Below are 20,819 nucleotides of genomic sequence, written 5' to 3' on the forward strand. Positions count from 1 at the left end.
CAGAACAGTTTGACTGGAATGAAGTGCAGAAAAAGGAAAGATAAATGATATATAGATTGTGAAGGGTTTTAATTTGGTAGCTGATTATTTTACATTTCACCCTAGAAACAACAGGGAGGAAGCAAAGAAAGATTCCTTACTGGACATGATATGGACAAAGATGTGTTTTAAGATTATCAGTTGTCAGTTTTGTGAAAGATAAACGAGATGAGAAAGGCAAAGAGACCAATTAAGAATCTATCACGGGGCAGCTAGATGGCGCAGTGGATAGAGCACCGGCCCTGGAGTCAGGAGTACCTGAGTTCAAATCCGGCCTCAGACACTTAATATTTACTAGCTGTGTGACCCTGGGCAAGTCACTTAACCCCAACTGCCTCACTAAAAAAAAAAAAAAAAAAAAAAAAAAAAAAGAAGAATCTATCACAATATTTCAGGTAAGAAGTGATAAGATAATAAATTAAGATATAGATTATACAAATGGAATGAGCAAAGACAGAAGAGATGTTCTGGGAGTAGAATAATGTTGAGATAGAGGAAAGAGGCAAAAATGAGAAGTTGCACAACTAGGTGACCAGAATGATTGTGGTAACATCAACAGAAATAGAGAAATTTGAAGTATTGATTAGTTTGATGGAAGATATAACGAATTCTATTTTGAAAATTCTGACTTTCAAAATCTGTAAGATACCGTGGTGGAGATGTCAAGCAAGCAGATGGTACTATATTACTGGAAGCCAATAGATATATCAAGACTGGATAAAAAGATCTGGAAGTCATAGGTATATAGAAGAAAATAAATTAACTTTTGGAAATTGATTAGATTACCAAGGAAGAAAATATAAAGTTCACATGAGTTAACATATGTAAAGCCCTACACAAACCTTAAAATGCTAAATAAATGATATCTCTTATTATTGATAATAACAATGATAATAAAGATAAGAAGCCTCAGAACAGAACCTTTGTGGAAAAAAGAAAACTTACTTTTGTGGATACCAACATCTCTTAGGAGGGAGGAGAGGATGATGAATGATCAGAAAAGTAGAAAGAAAATTGAGAAAACAGCTGGAGAGAAGCTAAAAAAATATCCAGGAAAGGGGAAACAAAATAGGTCCAAAATAAATAAAACTATGTATCTCAGAAAAGGAAGCCATAAATGATGACAGGTGTGAAGAAGCAACTTGTTTTTATTAGCCTGGTAGAAACCCTTTCTCTCTCTTAAAAGAGAGAGAGACACTTCTACTAGCCTTCATGTCTGGCATAGTGCTTAATGCAGAAAGAACAATGTATTTTCTAATCCTTAAAAGGATAGAACAATGGGGAAAGATATTCTACCATATAAACTAACTAGAATGGAAAAACTGGGCAGAACTTAAATATGACCTTCTCTGGGTTTTTCTCATGTTTTCTCGTATCTTCTCACATTCTTACAGAGCTTGCTACTCTCATTTCTCTCCTCTGTTGTCCTTCCTATACAGTTATTAACCTTTTTTCCGGTAGATGACTGGGAAGTCCGTTTAGACCCAGGATAGGTACCATTTAGCAACCACTTTTTTTTTTTTCAGGAATGCTTTGTATGTCTTGTGTATGTTAAGTGATTTGTAAATTATGTTCTTAACCTATACACATAAATATTTGACCAATGTATATGTTTATTACTGAGCTAGAAATATACCCAAAGTTTTATGTAATTTCTGCTTTGCATTAAATACTTGTAAATTGTCTATTTATTCAGTAAGATTCGGTTCAGCAAGTATTCTATTATTCACTGATGAAAAGATTCCAAGGTAAAAAGAACCCTGGTATCTAAGAAATTTGGTAGAGAAAATGGGCAGCACTTTTAAGAACTCTTCTGGAGTAAATAGATATATTTGTTATAACAGGTAGAATTTAAGCATAAGGTCATGATGGTGTATATATTTCAGCCTTATGGAATGAATACACGGTAGAGGGAGAAAAGCAGAATAAGATGTTAGGAATAAGGGAGAAGGAAAATAACCATTGTTTTTCCACTATTGGACTTATATAAGTAGTATTACAGATTTTAGAAGTATAGAATCCCAATTCTCTACTTCTAAAAAAGAAGAAAAGGAAATCCTTCTAGAAAAGGAATGATTTCAGAAAACATAAAAGATGGAATCAGGAGTGTAAGCAGAAAGAGTTACACTATGACATTTGATGGACAAAAGACAGTTAATAATGTTCCCTTTTGAGTAGTATATTCTCCAGTTGAAAAATCTCAGTTTTCTTCAATCCATCTTCAAACAGAATGGTCTCTAAGCCCTTGATCAATTTGTTTACATTAACTCCTGGTGAGTCTCCAAATTAGCAACGTCCTTCTCCCACTCACCCCCCCCCCCCCACGAACTGAAAACAACAGTCTAGGTGTGGTATGACCAAGAACATTTCAACTTCCTTTCTCTCTGCTATGTTTTTAAATATTTTCCACAAGTTTTACTTTCCTTTAGATTGTTTTTATTGTTTTGCTTTATTTGAGACATTGCTGTTTTGAGGGGATGATAGAAGGGGAGATGGCAATAGAAATAACTAGTGACATCCATCTTGCTAAAAGTTCTGTCACCCCAAGTTCTTGAAAACTATACCAGTAGAGCACAAGAGGACTGGAAACATCTGAGTAAATGTGAACAACAGAATGTTATATCTTTCATTTTAGGACTATTGCAGGTAAATCTAGCAAGGCTGCTTACCATGCAGTAAATTCTTCAAGTACCACAACTCATGAAGAATAAATAAAAAAAAGGAAGGGGTTGTGATCTGCCTTGGTGGAATGACTGACTACTCACACTCATGGAATTGTGGATCCTTAAAATATCAAAATACATTTATAAATTTTACCTAACTGCCTAAACCTATTCATGTGTGTTTTTATGTGTGTGTATACACATGTATACATACACACATGTACAATTTTCTGAATGTAGTCCATTGCATAGAATCCAGCATAACTATAACCATAAATGCTCTGGATACTAGGTTTCCTTAATATAGCCAAATGTCAGAATAGCTTTGTTCGCCTTTATTTCACAATGGTGATTTATATTAAATTTTAATCCACCAAAATATGGCATTAATATTGCAATGCTGAGTTTACAGAGTCCTTTTTTGCACACATTACCTCATTTGAGCCTTATTTTCACTCTTACACATAGGTAAAACAAAACCATTTTACAGATAAAGAAATAGAGAAAGATTCTTAGATGTTAAGTATCTTACCCATGTTCATATAGAAAAATAATATAGGCAAAATTTGAACCCAGGTTCTCCAGACTCCAAATTCAATAGTCTATCTGCTACTGCACACTATTTGCCACAAAAGATAATGTCTAGCCATTCCTATCCACTTTATATTTATGAAGTTAATTTTTAAAAATCAAATATAAGACACTATACTTTTTCCCCCTAAATTTAAACTTAGCAAATTTGTTCTTTCGGTTTAGCCTACATAAGGTTTTTTTGTTTGTTTGTTTTGTTTTTAATCCTGTCTCTGTCATCTAATGTCTTAGCTTTCCTTTCCGCTTTTATGGTATCTAAGAATCTAAGTCACTGATAAAAATGTTAAGCAGAACAGGGTTAAGTTCTGGTGCCTCAACAAGCAAATAATAAAATAATAATAATGATAATGCATCATAACTAGCATGTGTCTGAAGAGAGATTTTATCATTTTGTTGACCTTGAATTCAACAGTATTAATGGATATAAACAGTTCTACATAATACTCTGAATTTTGAGCACAAAGAATGTGGACACTTGCAGATAAGCATACACATATCTAAATGTGCTTTTTGAATTTGGGTTGAAAATGTTCATAGAGGCAATTGAAATTTTTATGGGGAAGAATAAAATCACTTGGAATGATGAGAAGATTTTTGTTTAACTGATTTCACTTCTGAAATTCCTTGATGCCCTATTGTTGTAGTTTCCTAGAGAAACAGAATAATGTTTTTTAAATTTCTATATATTATACAATGAATTGTTTATGAACTATTCAGTAAATATCATTTTAATTTTCCTCACCAGTATTTAGAAGTCAATAGTGATTTATACAAATTTTGGCTTATAACATAATATATTAAAATTTTTTACCTGATACTACACCAATTCCATCATCACAGTCATAGTCAGAGACTTCGCTGTCACTTATTCGCTTAGATCCTGTAAGGAAGAGAAAAAGTACAAATTGTTCATTTATATTAATTTTTTTCCTTTACAACATTTCAAATACAAAATGAAAACAATATGAGTTGTGTGTATTTGTGTATGAAAAAATATACAAGAAAACCATTGTGAAGTTGCAGAGACTGATGTTCTCACAAATTTGGGGGAAGATGGCAAATAACATAACTATTGCTCAATTTAAAAATATTATGATTCAAAATGTATGATTCAAAATTACATAACCTGTAATTTATAGTTGAACATCCATTAAATTAGGCAAAGGCTAAATTTGACTATTTTTAAATGAAACCTCCATGTAATCAATTTTTCACTTCTTTCCCTTCCTCCACTCCTCCTTATCTGTTGAGACCTAAATAAAGAACTACCTAGGTAGAAACTCCTTTCACCAATGCAAATCAGCAACATATTCTTTTTAATATGAGAGATGTGGGGGGTATTGAGAAATCAAGTGACTTGTCCATGACCAGCTGACACGTGTCACGTGCAGGACTTGAATGAATGTGTTCCTGGACACTTTTATCCATCACACTGCCTCTCACAGACAAAGTAAACACCAAAAAAACTATTGCTATATTTTTTATGTTTAAATTTGTATATTCATGATAAACATGTATGATACACAAATTATCAGTTCTATATAGCCAACTCTTTATTGTGTATCTTAATAGAGGAACAGTATAGTAGAGGCAAGTGGTCTCTAATACTTAGACATACAAAATCTTCCTTTTACAAGGTAGTTTCCCTCTATTTTTCTCCTCTACCTGCATAAGACATGGTAAAAGGTAACATTTGACTTTTATCTCTATTTTATTTCTTCTCCATTCACCTATTCTCCTCACTGAAAGAAATAATAATGGGATATTATAAGGCTCAAAGTTTGTAAGCATCAGAAGAAACAAAAAGAAGAAGCCATGAATAACTTACAAACTAAACCTATTTTTTAAAAAAAATTCTCTATTTGTCAGAATTTAAATGATGAGTTGCACTAAATAGATACCATTTCCTAAATGGTGTACAAAGGCAAAAAAGTAACCATTATTAAGGCTTAAAAGCATCAAATGTATAATTTTCCCTTAGAAAAAGAACTTTGGAAAAATGGTTTTAAAATTTATTAATGGCTATTCTAACAAGCATAGCACCTAAATGAAACAACTGGAGCTTAGGTGAATAAAGCAGACTGCCTACAAACTTGATTCTAAAATGTAAATCAAATAGATATGTAAGGAGTTACTAGATTAAACTGCTTTTGCATTCATATTTCCATTTATTCTTAGTGTCTGAAAAATAAGTGTATTGTAAAACATGGGTTTACCTGATTATGTAAATACTATTTTCCCTTTTATCATTCAGTGCCTGATACCAAATATAGGGTTCGTAGGATCAAAGGAATGGATTTTAGAGGACATCTAGCCCTAGCCCAAACACTCCATTTTCCAGATGACAAAGTGGAGGTCCAGAGAGATGAAGTGATTTGCTCAAAGTCACCTAGGTAGTAAGCTGCAAAGCCTGGATTTAATCATAGCTCTTGAATCCAAATACCAATTCACCTTCTACAGTATTATGTTATTTACAGAACTTCAACATTATGCCATAGTACTTAGCAATGGGTTGACATGATGTTACCACATTAAACAATGTTTAAAATGTTTAAATGGTACCAGGGAATCCACTAAAATACTGATAAGAGTCTAGTCAAAAAAGACAAAACAAAACCCTAACTGATTTAATTTGTCAATCAACATCCTTGCTTTAATGAAATCTTATTATCCTTTGAGTACACTATATCTCCTGCAAACTTCTCCCCTAGAAGCCACTCTTCTTACTCCCCCTAATCCAAAGGGTAAGGAGAACGGGTTGGCATACCCTTTACTATCTGCTGTTTCTTCAAAATCATTACTCTACCAACAGTGTTTAATGATTTTCTTTCAGTCCACTCTAGATAGTAACCTTGCCCCATTCCAAATTATTGTTATCTACTAACAATCTTTCAAAATTCTCAGTTATTTCAGGACCTGACACTCCCTGTTTCATCACTTCATTCTCTGCCACAGCCAAGTCCACTCTACAAACTAGACCTTGCAGCTCCTTAATTGCTCATCTCCAAAACCTTCCTTCTCCTTAAGTTACACATGGCATTACCAAACCCCATACTTTATCATCTCTAGGAATTCTACTATTTCTAGAATTCAGAGCGTATAACTGAACCATAACCTCTTATCAAAAGAAAGAATGCTAGATTCAGAGTAAGTGAATATAGGCTTGAATTTTTTCTATCACTTATTAACTATGTAATCTTGGTCAAATCATTTCGCATGTACTGTTTCCTCCTATATAAAATAAAGGATTTAGACAAGATGACTTCTAAGTTACTCTCTAGGTCTAAGATCTTATGATCTTTCCATTTCTTCCATTCTCTCACACTAGAATTACCTTTCACCCTTACTGTGACCACTGGTCTCTTGACTTATTCACTCATTCTAGCTCTCCAGTGATGGCTCATGTACCTCCATGCTCATGGAACTCCACGGTCTGACATGTTAATGTTTTACTAGCTATCACCATGAAAATCTTTGCCCTCCTGATATTCTGCCATTCTTGATCTTCAAATCTTCATCTCTGGGCAGATTTCTTATTGCTTCCTTTTCAGGCTCCTAAATATTACTGACAAAAGTCACAAAACTGAGCCACCATAACCAATTGCAAATTTATGTTACATAAATTTGGTCCTTGCTTCTGCTTAATAGTCAATTTATTCATTGCTGACTTTCTATTTCATTCACCACAGAATCTCTTATGAATCTTTACTTTTCTCTCCTCAATAGGATGCAAGTACCACATATAACAATTTACCCCTGTTTAAGAGAAGACTGAAGGGGCGGCTAGGTGGCACAGTGGATAGAGCACTGGCCCTGGAGTCAGGAGTACCTGATTTCAAATCTGGCCTCAGACATTTAACACTTACTAGCTGTGTGACCCTGGGCAAGTCACTTAACCCCAACTACCTCACTAAAAAAAAGAAAAAGAGAAGACTGAGGTCACTTGAAACAAGTTCTATAATTCTCTCTCTCTCTGTCTCTCTGACTCTGTCTGTCTCTCTCTCACACATACACACATGTATGCACACATACACATACATACACACACACACACACACACTCCTCAATTTTTCACACTTCTCAGTCCCATCACATAGTTTTCCCTTCTTCTCTATGGTAACAGAAATATACTCATTATAGTTAATCTACCTATTTCCTGAATCCCATTTCATCCCAGCTCCTTTTGTATCTGGTCCAACAGTAATCCCCTCTATCATACATATACATTCAATCTTTCCCTCTTTAATGACATGTCCCCTTTTCTCTTTGTAAAAACAAGTATGTTTAGATATCACCAATCAGAAAAAATCTTTCCTTTAACCTCTTCACCGTATCTACCACCTCATCCTTCTCTTTCCCCTGCACAGTTAGCCTTCTTAATTAATTGTTCTGTATCCAAAGGAATCATCATCATTGTCACTACTCATTCTGTCTCCACAAATCTACTGAAATTGCTCTCTCTCTCAAAGGTCCTAATGATTGCCTAATCAACAAAAGCTATGGTCCTTTTTCCATAATGCTGACCTCCTTTCAATTGTTCCTATGTTGGTCATTCCCTATAACTCTTGTTTCCTGAGTTCTTCATCATTATATTCTTCTGGTTATTCACTTCTTTCTCCTTTCATGGCTGCTCATTCTTTAACAAACACCTTAATGTTTATTCCTCAAGAATCTAGTTATTGGTTCTTTTCTCTTTGTTCTCTGTACTCTCTTCATTAACAATCTAATTTAATTTCATTACTTCAATCAATATTTCTTTATTCAGATGACTCTCAGATTTTAATTTATAGCCCTGGCCACTTTTTCTTAAATTACAGAACCACATCTTTAGGTACCTGCCTTCAAGAAAATTCTTGGTTTTCTCCAACAGCTCAAATTCAACAGATCTACGCATGAGCTTACTGTAATTTCCTCTAAACCTGTTCCTCCTTACCTCACAATTTCAGTCTGTGGCACTGAAACTTACATCGTCTCTCATATTCATCCTTGGGTACTCTTTAACTCTTTACTTCTCATATACAAGCAAATAGTAAGTCCTGTGAATTCCACCTCAGGCCCTTCTTCTCTATTCCTACTCCTACTACCATGGTATAGGCTTGCTTTACCACTTACCAGAACAATTCTAATAGGCTTTTGATACATCTTTCTGTATTGCCCCTCTCCACCCCCTTGAATCTGCCTTCCATACTATTATGATTTTTTCTTATGAATAAATATGGCTATGTTACTTCAATACAAGACTCTTCAGAGCCACTCTTTTTACTATAACATAAAGTAAAAATATCTCTCCTTGGATTTCAAGGATTTCCATCGTCTGGTATGAGAATATTTTCCTTTTTTTCCTTTTTTGACTACTTTTCTAAACTTATCTCACATTACTCATTTCCATATGCTTTATTCTAGTCAAAATATACTCTCTTTCCCAAATATCAATAGCATTCTCTTGCCCCCATTACTGTTCTCATGCTATTCTTTATACCTCAAATATTCTTTCTCCTCTTCTATGTCTGCTGAAATCCTATATATTCTATGTCTCCCTGATACTCAAAATTTTCAATGGCTTCTTGCAACCACTGAGACAAAGTCCTAAGCCTGGCCTTCCACAACTTGACTCCCAGAATTATTTTGCATTACCGATTGTATACTCAAAATTCCAGCTAAACACACCCTTTAGTTGTTCTTCACTTTGCACATTACACTTCCCATCTCATTTCCCATATTCTCACACAAGCAATTCCCTGTTTGGAATGCAGTTCCACATCACTTGACAGTGAGGCAAACCTCTTGGAATCCTTAGTTCTCTTTTAAGGCTCAGCTCTGATGTTCTACCTCATATCAAAAGCTTTTCTTGAAGCTGTGTGCTCCAAGTAGTGGAGAACCATTTTCATCTTTTTTTCTGATTCCATAGCCCCATAGCCTTTCACTGGGTAGGTATTTGATAAATGTTTTATAGAACGTGTAAATCTTTTATGGCCCAATTGATAATATCAATCAATAACAACCCTACTTAAACCAAAACAGCACTTTGCTTTTCAACTCTCTAATATATTTACCATTTAATTGTGCATATTACAATAGCCAGTATTTCTCTCATTCTCCTAATAGTGTGTAAGCTGAGACTGAGAAAAAGGCTGCTTTTTAAAATCTAAGCTTAGTTTCTATTCCCAGTGCCTGGTATAAAACTCTTTATATAATAGCCACTTTAAAGTTGCTTGTTATATGAAAAATAAAAAAATAATAATTATTAGAAAACAACCTTAATTAAAAATGAATAATTTTCATTATTTGAATTGATTGAAAATCAAATAAAATAAGAATTTCATTGTACTTGTCTAAATTCCATAAAAAGCTTTTAATTTTGTATAGCAAAAGATCACCTTAACTCCTATTTTTAAATTATGCACTATTTCCTGAATGATAGAATAACAGAAATTAATTTAATATTCTTTTCATGATCAAATATCAAGTGAATCCTAAAATAGGAAGACATAAGTTCACCAAAGTTTTTTTGCCTTTTGTGTTAGTTAAATATTCAGTGTGTAATTCAAATGGGAAAAGTATTCTCTATAAAGGGTAGGATATTCGAAATGCTACTATTTGCTGATGGAAATGTGTTTGTTGTATCAAGGTCCCAAAACACATGAGAACCTGCTAAATGAGATACATAATGAAATAAAAATGTTCAGTCTAACCATCTAGAGAGGAAAAAAAACCTAAGGGGAGGGAGAGTAAAGACTGTCTACTGGTTAAACTAAGTTATGTGACTAGCGAGATAATTCATAGAATTAGCCCAACAATCAGTACATATTTATTGGTCACACATAGGCCTAGCCATTGACTAGAAGGAAGATGGCAGTATTGCCTTTGGGAAATTGTACTTTGCTTTTAATGACTCCAAGGTGCTCTCTCAACAGTCTCATCTTTTTAACACCAATATTCTTCCGATGATACTTACATGATGTGTTTGCTCCATGTACAGCAATAGCTCTAGAGGAAAGCCCAATAACACTGGGGTAGCACAACATATGTAGGATTTATGTAAGAAATAGTCAAGAAAAACACTCTTTGAGGGAGTACCCACATTAATTAGATGAACAATCTATTTAATCGTGGATGTATATTCAGAATGAACAGATGATTGAGAGTATAGAGGCCTTTTCAGTATGAGAATATATTTGAAAGAACTACTGTTGCATGTTGTAGCTGAAATTTGTAGCTAATTTGTGAAAATAAGAAATATTTGGTTGAGTATTAATTAATATTTGTTGCCTCCTGTCAAGATATGAAGGAGGAGGGGCAGAACCACTGCCCCTCCTCCACAATAAGTTTTCTCCATAGGATTCTTTTTTATGGGGGGGAGGGAGGCAATTGAGGTTAAGTGACTTGCCCAGGATCACACAGCTAGTAAGTGTTAAGTGTCTGAAGCTGGATTTGAACTCAGGTCCTCCTGCCTCCAGGGCCAGTGCTCTATCCACTGTGCCACCTAATTGCCTCTCTCCATAGGATTCTTACCCATCAATCAAAGTGTTGACATCTATACCTTTATATTTTTTTGTTTTATTTTCCTGTGACCTACAATTTTGTCCCACAAGACTATATATAGCTTTGCTCTGGTACATTAGTTACATCACTTCCACTAAATTTTCATTGAGTATGATCTCTTGCCTACTTCATAAAATGCTGGACATATAGTTAGAAAGATCCAGGTTCAATGCTAACTCCAATACTTATGCTCTATATGACATTAAATAAATTATTTAAACTCTTTCAGCCTCATTTTTCTAACTGTAAAATGGGAGTGATGATACTACCTAACTCACAGGACTATTGCAAGGCTTAAAGGAGATTATAAAGTGTATGTATATGTAAATTACTTTACAAACCTTAAAGATGTGTGTGTGTGTGTGTGTGTGTGTGTGTACGTACGTGTAGGTCAGCTATCACCATTATTTATTCATGGTGTCTAGCTTTTAATAATGCCAATCAAGAGCTTACCCATTAAGATTTCATACTTGCTTCTTAGACTCTGGCTGAGCTAGCTTTGCTAATTATTCTTCCTAGACTACTTTCCCTTCCTCCAGGTATATATTTCTTCCCCCTTGATGCCTTCTACCTGTCAAGCAGGTACAAAGGAATAAAAGGGACCAGCACTCACAACCTGATACCCATGAGTTAGAACCAAAATAGTCTCAGAGAAAACCTGCATCGTATATTTAAAATATGTGTGTATTCATATGTTTACATATGTCCATATGTATTGCTCTGTTTTAGGGCTATTTCCCTGTGGCAGAAAACAGAACATTTCTTTCTGACATTTCTTAATCCCCATCCCACTTATACTTAGCATCTTTTAAAGATTTGACTGCTATCCACATATTTTCTAAAGAAAATTCAGAATTTTGGTAATATAAAGGTTTTTTTTTCCTTCCCTACAATGTAATTACTGAGAATTAAAAAAAAAAACAAACAACATATATTCCCTTTTACATTCCTAGTGAAACTCAAAAGACTCAGAAGTCAGCTCTCTGGCTTCAACCTCACTACTAAGCATAGATTTGCGGCTCATTAAGAAATCATGTATTTACCAGGGTCATAGGGAATACTTTCACATACCCCTAATAGATCAGAAAGTTTAAAAATGATTGCTTAAACTTGAAAACTTTATTTGACTAAAAACATGTCATTAAAATACTTCTGGAAAACTTATTAATAACACTGCTATGGTGTTGGTATGGTCCAGAAATATTTTTAAAATGAACAAATTTTTCTTTGATATAAAATAAAGTAAAAAGGGCAAAGTATAATTAGGTTAAAAGATAATTATAATAATTTGCCTATTTTAACATCTATGATATACATTTTAATAGAAGCTTTTAGAATATTTCATAAATTCCTATCAATTCTGCCTTTCTCCTCTTTTTTGTGTTTTTTGGGGATTGTTTTTTGGTCTATACCTGTGATTTCATCATGTGGTAAACTTTCAGTATAGAAAGCTACTTCTATCAATTCAAATAAGTAACTGTTCCATAATATGTAGTCTTAGAAAGTTGCCTAAAGAGGTTAAATGACTTGCCAGGGTCACACAGGGAATATATGTCAGGGGTAGAAATTGAAATCAGATCTTCCTGATTATCAAGGTTACTCTCATGTCTAATACACCACAATTTTACCTATTCCTTCCATTTTAAAAACATCTTGGGGGGCAGCTAGGTGATACAGTGGATAGAGCACTGGCCCTGGAGTCCGGAGGACTTGAGTTCAAATCCGCCCTCAGGCACTTGACACTTACTAGCTGTGTGTCACTTAACCCCAATTGCCTCACCAAAAAAACACAAACAAAACAAAACAAAACAAAAAACCATCTTTGAGGTGTTTCATGAAAACACTTTCAAAATTAAAATGTCATTCAAAAGATTAGTGTGGTAAGCCAATTGTCTGATTATCAACTAAATATTAGTCACTTGATGTTTCTCCTACATAAGCAATATATTCTTATTTATTTACTATTATTCTTTCTTTATTTATCTAAACTAGAACTTCACTAGAATAACAAACAATCTATATTTGTTATTCTGGTAAAGTTCTACTTCGGGTAAATGAAGGAAGTATTATGCTAACCAGTATATGTGATCTAGAAAGGTAGGATAAATCAACTCTAACATGCTCATGCAGTGCTACCAAGAGATGATAGATTTTTATTTGATGACAGAAAAAAATTAACAGGTTAAAAATCTATAATTAAAATTATTTTCTAGTAAGGAAAAAAGAAAGAAAATATAAAAACAGAAAATGTAGAAAATCTTGTTTACTTTCTCTTAGACCTTTAACCCAAAGAATGTCATTTGATAAGTCATAAGAAAAAGCGGCTTCTTCACTAGAAAAAAAAAGTGAGAATTATGAAAGTCACATTAATGACCCCACAGGAAAAGGGTTAAATTTTTTATCTTTGATGACCTTCATTTTTATTGATTCTTCTCCTATAAGCATTATGGAAAGCTCCAAAAATTGAAATTCTATACAACCTGTCTGAACTGTCTTACTAATAGAATGAATTTACATTTCTGAATAGCAAAGTTTAGTCTTATAAAATATCATAGAATATATGAATTCCATGAAAGATTATGGAATTTTACTTTGGCATAAGAAATGAGGATGATAAAGAAGTCAGAGAAGTATGGGCAACTTGAACTAACAATAATTCAAGAAATTTATTAGGTGCATCAAGTATTTATTAGGTGCATATGTGTTGGGCAATGTCCCAGGTGCTAGAAATACAAGGACAATAATAATTATCTCTATCCTTGATGTTGACGTAAAATATGACAAACTGTATGAGGACACAGGAAAGCAGCGGCTCTCAACCAGTGTTATAAAACTATTGTCCTTGGATAAGAAACGCCTGCAGCTTTGCCTAAATAGTTACCTTAACCTTACTGTCTTAAATGGAACAGACTTCATTAACAATTGTAAGAGTATTTAGTCACTTCCTCTTCTCTCCTCCTATTTAGCAGGGAATATTATCTCACTCTGATGACACATTCTGCCAGCTGAATGTCAAATATTTCCCCAGAAGGCCCTTGTTTTCCCTTCTCTGATTTTCTCTATACCCCTCTCTTTTCCCATGAAAGATGTTACTTGTCTACCTTAAATTGCCACAGAATGTTGCTAATTGGCAGTGTCTTCTAAGTATTCCTGAAAAGGCTTTTTAAAATCTCTACTTTAGGAAGGTGAATCTGTTATTAGTGTGCAGTCTTCCTTAGATGCTTATTTTTTTTTCTTTTCAGTTATGTTATTCAAATTTTTAGGCATCCTGTCAGCAGATCCAGCAAGCGAGTGATATTTTCTATGAGCTTTCCAGGAACCAAAACTAAGATATTCCCCAGTAACCTCAAGGAAGACTACTGCAAAACCAGCATGTACACGTACATGTACATACCTAATAAAACATAAAGGTAGTGTTACAGTAAAATGAATAAAGCACTGGACTTCAAGTTAGGAATACCTGGGTTTAAATACTACCTTCCTTGCTTTCTAGTTATGTGACTAATACTTAATTTAACTTCTTTGGTCCTCAGTTCTTCATCTATAAAATGAGATTGGACTAGATGGACTTCTAAAGCCCTTTCTATCTCTAAATCTATAAAATCCCATGAAATACAAAGTAATTTTGAGGGGAAGACACTAGCATCTGGGAGAATCTGGTAAGGGCTGGTGCTTACTTTGGAAGTAAACTAGGGATTTTGGGAGGCTAAAATGTTAAGGGAGTGTATTCCAGGCATAGAAGACAGCCAGCAGAAAAATACAAGAAAGGGAGATGGAGTGTCATATATGAGGAATAACAAGGATGACAATTTGAGTAGATGGAAGAGTGTGAAAAGTAATAATAAGGTTGAAAAGGAAGGTTGGAACCAGATTATGAAGAGCTACAAATGTCAAATAGAGGAGCATGTATTTAACCCTAGAAATAATAAGTCACCCATTTTTATTGAGTAGAATGACATAAACCTGTACTTTAATAAAATCACTTCTGTAGATCTGATGAGCATGGACTGGTTAGGAGAAAGACTTGAGGAAATGAGACCAATTAAAAGACTGTTGAAATCGTCTGAAGGGGCTTTTGAGGGCCAAAATGAGGGTGATAGCATTTTGAGTATCAAGAAAGGGTAAGATATGAAAGATGCCATTAGAATAGAATCAAGACTTAGCAACAGATTACACATCCAGACAAAAGACGAATAAGACATTAAGATTGATTCCAAGGTAGCAAATATGGGTAATGAGAAGAATAGTGATGCTAATAGAAATAGGAACATTCAAGAACTGGGATGTTTTTGGAGGAAAATATAGTGAGTTCAATTTTTGGACATTTTGAGTTGATATGCCTATAGGATAACCAGTTTACAACAGGCAAATAGTGAAGCAGGAAACAAACACAGGAGAGAGACTAGGCTGGATACATATATGTAGGAATAAAGTCCATAAAATGATCATTAAAGCCACAAAAACAGATGAAGTCACTGAAAGAAAATATGCTGCTTTGTTCCTAACTTAAAGCAGTCTTGTTTTGTCTACCTGATACTATTATTTGCTTCTTGCTGTCTTGAGAGTTATAAATCAACTTTTGACAACTATCTACCCCTGAGGCTTTTTCACTTAATTACTTTTCTAGCTGTGCACCTCTGAAATAAAATGTAACATTCATTAAGCATAACTAAAAATAATTAAGCCATACATATCTTTAAAAAGTTATCAAAAGCAAAGTTGTTTTATGATCTAGAAAAGTCTCCAGTGCACTACTGAATGTTATTTAGACTAGCTTTAAATTGGTGTAAAGTGTGTTTGGGAGTGGTAAAGTGGGAGTTTGGTATATTTAAAGTCCCCATAACAGTGAAAAGAAAAGAAAATCAATCCATTTTTTCTTCAAAAAATACAGCACACTAACTTAAAATCATGTTATTTATAAAATTTCAATTCAGACACTACATTTAATTCATATTGCTATCTTTTCATCCTTATAGAGAAATTCATAAAATACCAAATTTACATTCTGCAACAAAAAGATACCCTGACTACAAAAATTTGATATATCTGAGGAATTTGAATACCTTATATTACAATTCACTTCTGTCAGAAGACAAGAGATATCATCAAACGCACTGAAATTTGCCACTGAATTCATAAAATGGCTTTCAATATCTGGATAAGGAAGATATAAACATAAAGCTACTAGAAAAGTTCTAGAGGCAGACAAAGGAAGCTAACTATGGAAATGTTTAGGATTTTAACATATGCTTAATAGCCCAAACAAGAACAATAACAGCAATGCCAAATTAAATTGTGCATATGTATGTATACATGCAGTCAACATAGGGGGCATGCTATAAATTTACCTGAATTATATGAATAAAAGCCTTTATCTGGAAAACAAATATTAAAATGAAGTGATGTCAGGAAAAACACATGAAATCTCTACATGTAACAGGGATGGTGAGAAACTAGTCTCTGTTTACTATCTGAGAATGTAGTTTATTATATCCATTTTAAAATATAGCAAAACCTCACTAATTAAAAAATAACTATGGTAAGAGGTGCCACCTATATTAATGAAGAGTTCAAATGAAAGATATATTTAAGCAAATTGTATTGCTTCCAAATAATTAATAAATTAAATATTTTAAGTTAATAATATGGTTATATAAATGTATTCATGTACATTAACTAATATTATATTATATACTCTGACATGATTAGAGAAATTAAAGGATTCATAATTCCTTGAATCCTTTGAGAAAGTAACTAAATTTAGACTTAGCTCTATTTTATGTAGCTTTAAGTCTTGACATTTTCCAACATAATACTTTATTTACATATGTTTATTCAATAAGAATCACCTAAATCATGTAAAATTTATTTTGAATAATAAATCAATGGAGCACAATTTAATAAGGTTTTACTATATATAAATAGCAGTGAAATGTCTTAAATAAAGTAAAATATTTATTAACTGAATGAATACCAACTGGTATTTATAGACTGTCTAGCTGCAGGCACTTAGAGCAGCAAATTATCTTTCATGCCACAAGGATATTACAGTAGTGTATTATCCAGTATGGCTAGAGAGAACTGAACACAACTCCAGAAGTATCCAGCTTAGCAAACAGTTTTCATAAGATGCTATTATCACAAACCCAACTGATAAAGGAATTCACATAGTAATTTATCTTTTAAGAATTCATTGTTTAATTAAATCTTAAATTAACAAATTTAAATTATGAAAGGATCTATAAATTTTATTTGTAGGTATCAGTGATTATTATTTTGATTTTTATTTAGATAATGAAGAAATAATTTCTTTAGCACTTTCTCACATATATAAATCAAGTCATTATATCAATTAGGGTTATAGCTACAAGAAGTAACAAAAAGAAGTTATTTCTAGTTTCTCAAACAAAGGTAATGAGTGAGTAATTATATTCCTAAAGAAAAGAAGTAAACACATTAGGACAAATAACCTAGATAAATATTTTTGAATTATTTACAAATTTTATCTAGGACTTATCATCATTTAAAAAATAGCTCATGACTGTATCTAATAAAACAAAATGCCACTACATTTGGTCAATTTTGGTTTTTAAAACAAGTATATGATCAATGTTGAGAGTGACTGACTATCAATTATTAACCCAACTTGATTTGGCCCCAAGTTGAGGACAGGGATGAAATTGGTCTTGGGATGTCATTTAGTATATGTAACTCCCAGGTGAGGAAACTCTCTTTACCAATACAGGTTGGCACCTTCTCTTAAACTTATACTGTTAGAAAATTACATAGGAAATCAAGAGATTAAGTGGCTTGCTCAGTGTCACAAAATCCTTTATGTATCAGAGGTGATTCCAAAATATGATTAAAATAGATTGTTTTAGCATAGTTTTATGAATTTATATTTTTTACACAAAAGGACTTGTACATACTAGGATATCTCTCATGAGCAAAATATCAAAACAATGAATATTTAATGGTTCTTATTAATATTACTTCTCAGTATTTCAATAAAATAATCTTTAGACATCCCTGTATCATGTTAAATGCCTTTTTGTTAAAGGATTTAATAACTGATCCATGTATAATAAAATATATTATTTATGTTTGTATCCTGATAAACAACATAAAAAAGCAGGCCAATGTAACATGCCCAAAATTCAAATCAAAGAATGATATAAAATGAAAATGACTTACCTGCTGACTGTATTCCTTCAAAAATAAACATTAATAACAAACCAACACTCTCATAATATTGTTCTAATGTATAACAGTATATCTACATGCAATAGACCGCATAATGCCATCTAATAATAAAACTACAATATTTATAGTCTTTTTTCAAAGAACACTTTAGAGAAATTTATGAATGTTAAAAGAATAGCAACAAAAGTGTTCTTTTGCACCTATTTAATATCTTGAAGAAACTGGATTAAATGGGCTGAAATTGTTCGTACATAGTCACTGTGACTATTTCTACTCAAAGGTGCTACTTGAAAAAAATGGCTAAATATAAACTCTGTTACATAGGCCCACAAATAGCTTTTGAAAGTTATCATTGTTATTAAATAAATTCTATGTATGCATAGTCCCAAAGGCTCCACATTATCCATTTTTGAGACATCACTGTGATTACTCTATTAAAACTTTCTACTGAATAATATTTTTCCATAGGGAAATAATCTGAAATAAATTGTTTATGTGTTCAGTAATATCTAAAGTGCATCTACTCTGTGCTAGCTCAAAGCCAGAATAACTAGGGTGAAGTAACTGAACTTTTGCAATGGAGCACTGAAATTTAGAACGTGCTGCTAGTGTCTGTAGTCCTTTAGTGGATAGAAACAATTGAGCTGAACAACAAATTTAAATGGGAATAATTAGACAAAATATTAAGATATAAGATTATTTGCTTCCACCATTTCCTTCTTCATATTCTACTAGTTTTACCCTAGTCAAGTTCCTAAGCATCCTCCATCAGCCTTTTATGTCACTAGGTTGACAGCCCTGAGAATTATTAGTGTCCCATGGTCTTTGTCCCACATTGAAGTAGAAGTTTCCCATGGTCTTCCCCTTACCCCTGCCAAAGGACCTTTTATGGCAAAATTCAAGATCTCTCTCAAAGTTCTACTCTATCCAGGTGAATTTGAGCATAAAGTCCATTTTGAAGGTATCTTTAATGGTATTTGCTCCAAGTTCATTTTGTAGTGCTTGTGCTAAGAAACACAATTGCTACTTATGACCCAAAGGAAGTACTAAAATTTTAGAGTCTACTCTAATTATATACTCTAGTTAAATATTATAGAAGAAAAAACTGAAAGTTTCTGTTAAAAGATGGCTATCAAATGATGAAGATTTAGAGCTGGATGGGACTTCTCAGTTGGATTAGTCCAATCATCCCATTTTATAACAAGGTGGCACACTGGTTAGATCACTGGACTTGGGAGTCAGAAAGGCCTAGTTCCAACCTACCTTCAAAGACTTACAACCTGTGTAACTGTTGGTGAGCTACTTAATCTGTCTGCCTTAGTTTCCTCATCTGTAAAACAGGGATAATAATAGCACCTAGCTCCCAGGATCATCATAAAGATCAAATGAGATAATATTTATAGGGCATTTTGCAAACCTTAAACCAATATATAAATGCTAGCAAATGTTTATAGATGAGGAACTCAAAGGCACACTAATAATTTCAGAGGTATAATTCAAACCCTGGTAATCTGACTTCAAATCCAGCACTTTTCCCATTGTTTTTAATTATAGTCACACATGTGAGTTTGTGCTCTTAGTGACTTAACTTGACATTGTTTGTATAAAATAGAAAAGTGAGGAAGTCACAAAATTAGAAATAAAATAATTCTTTAAATCGTCCTTCCATATAATTTCCAAACACTATAAAGCACAATCACCCAGTAATTTTGTAAATTCAGATTTTTATGAGACTTTATTCAATTATATATTTATATATGTATGTATGTACGCATATACGCATGCACACATATAAGCTCATGTTATGGTCCAAGTGAGACTATCCTCCAAAAATATTAGTCTTGATTCAGGGTTTTATAAACAAGTGATTTTTTATAATGAACTAAGTTTAAAAAACATGTACTACTACACAAAAATGAAATAATTAACAATTATTTAACAAATTAGTTAACAATGAGTTTAAAACAATGACAAAGAATTTTCAATTAAAAAATAATTTTGATAACTTCTTTTAAATTCAGTAATAACATCTTGCTTTAAAATTAGCTTCAATTGGGTTTTACTTATTTGTTTTGATATCTTGTATTTTCTCCATTTTTGGTCTTCAATTATCTAATAAATTTATAAGCTGACAGTCATACTATAAGTCATAAGATATTCTCACTTGGTTCATTTGTGGCACTCCATCATTTACCATTCTTTCCCATGTTAGTCTAATATCTCTAATACCCCTATATTCAATGGTCCTGGTTGGAGGAGTTGGAACTCTACTTGTTTCTCACTGTCAATTCCAGACTCTCCCTCTAACACCAGTTCCTAGAACATAGTAATAATTTAATAAATCTTTGTTACCTATCTACCTACCTATCATCATCCAGCAACTTTCCTCTTTTGAGGTCCACTCTATCCAAATTGATCAACCAATCTATATCCTTAAATCTAATTGTCAGACCTTAGGACATTTATCTTCCTTTCTGAGAATCCATTTCTAAATCTGCGTCCTTCCCTCTCCACTCCTTCCCCTATACTATAGAATTTGAACTAACATGCACTGATGTTGACTAAAATACACTAACTTCCCAATTTGTTCCTAAATTTACTCAACTTCCATTATCTTCTACTCTCCAATACCTTGATTCCTTGGCCTATGGCTACACATGCCTCACCAACCCTCAACCCTGACAACCTCCACCATCTGTGTCTTCACTCTTACTCCTGGAGGAAGTCACATAACTCTGCTCACTGAGTCCCTACAAATTTATGTTATCAAATCTCAAATTT

General features: G+C 33.1%; 1 protein-coding gene across 42 annotated transcripts in view; it reads right to left on the bottom strand.

The window, feature by feature from the left end:
- The window catches only part of RIMS2 (regulating synaptic membrane exocytosis 2), an 821,964-nt gene that overhangs the window by 340,138 nt on the left and 461,007 nt on the right, over positions 1-20,819 (bottom strand). For 34 of the 42 annotated variants that reach the window (XM_043983450.1, XM_043983385.1, XM_043983377.1 and 31 more), the window contains one exon: positions 4,105-4,173. In XM_043983450.1, coding sequence (XP_043839385.1) covers positions 4,105-4,173 — 69 coding nt within the window. Of the gene's footprint in view, positions 1-4,104; positions 4,174-16,183; positions 16,211-20,819 lie in introns of all 42 variants that reach the window. The other 8 variants (XM_043983649.1, XM_043983430.1, XM_043983357.1 and 5 more) reach the window with 1 other exon arrangement.

Source organism: Dromiciops gliroides, chromosome 1 (assembly GCF_019393635.1).
Source record: "Dromiciops gliroides isolate mDroGli1 chromosome 1, mDroGli1.pri, whole genome shotgun sequence".
Lineage (NCBI taxonomy): Eukaryota > Metazoa > Chordata > Mammalia > Microbiotheria > Microbiotheriidae > Dromiciops > Dromiciops gliroides.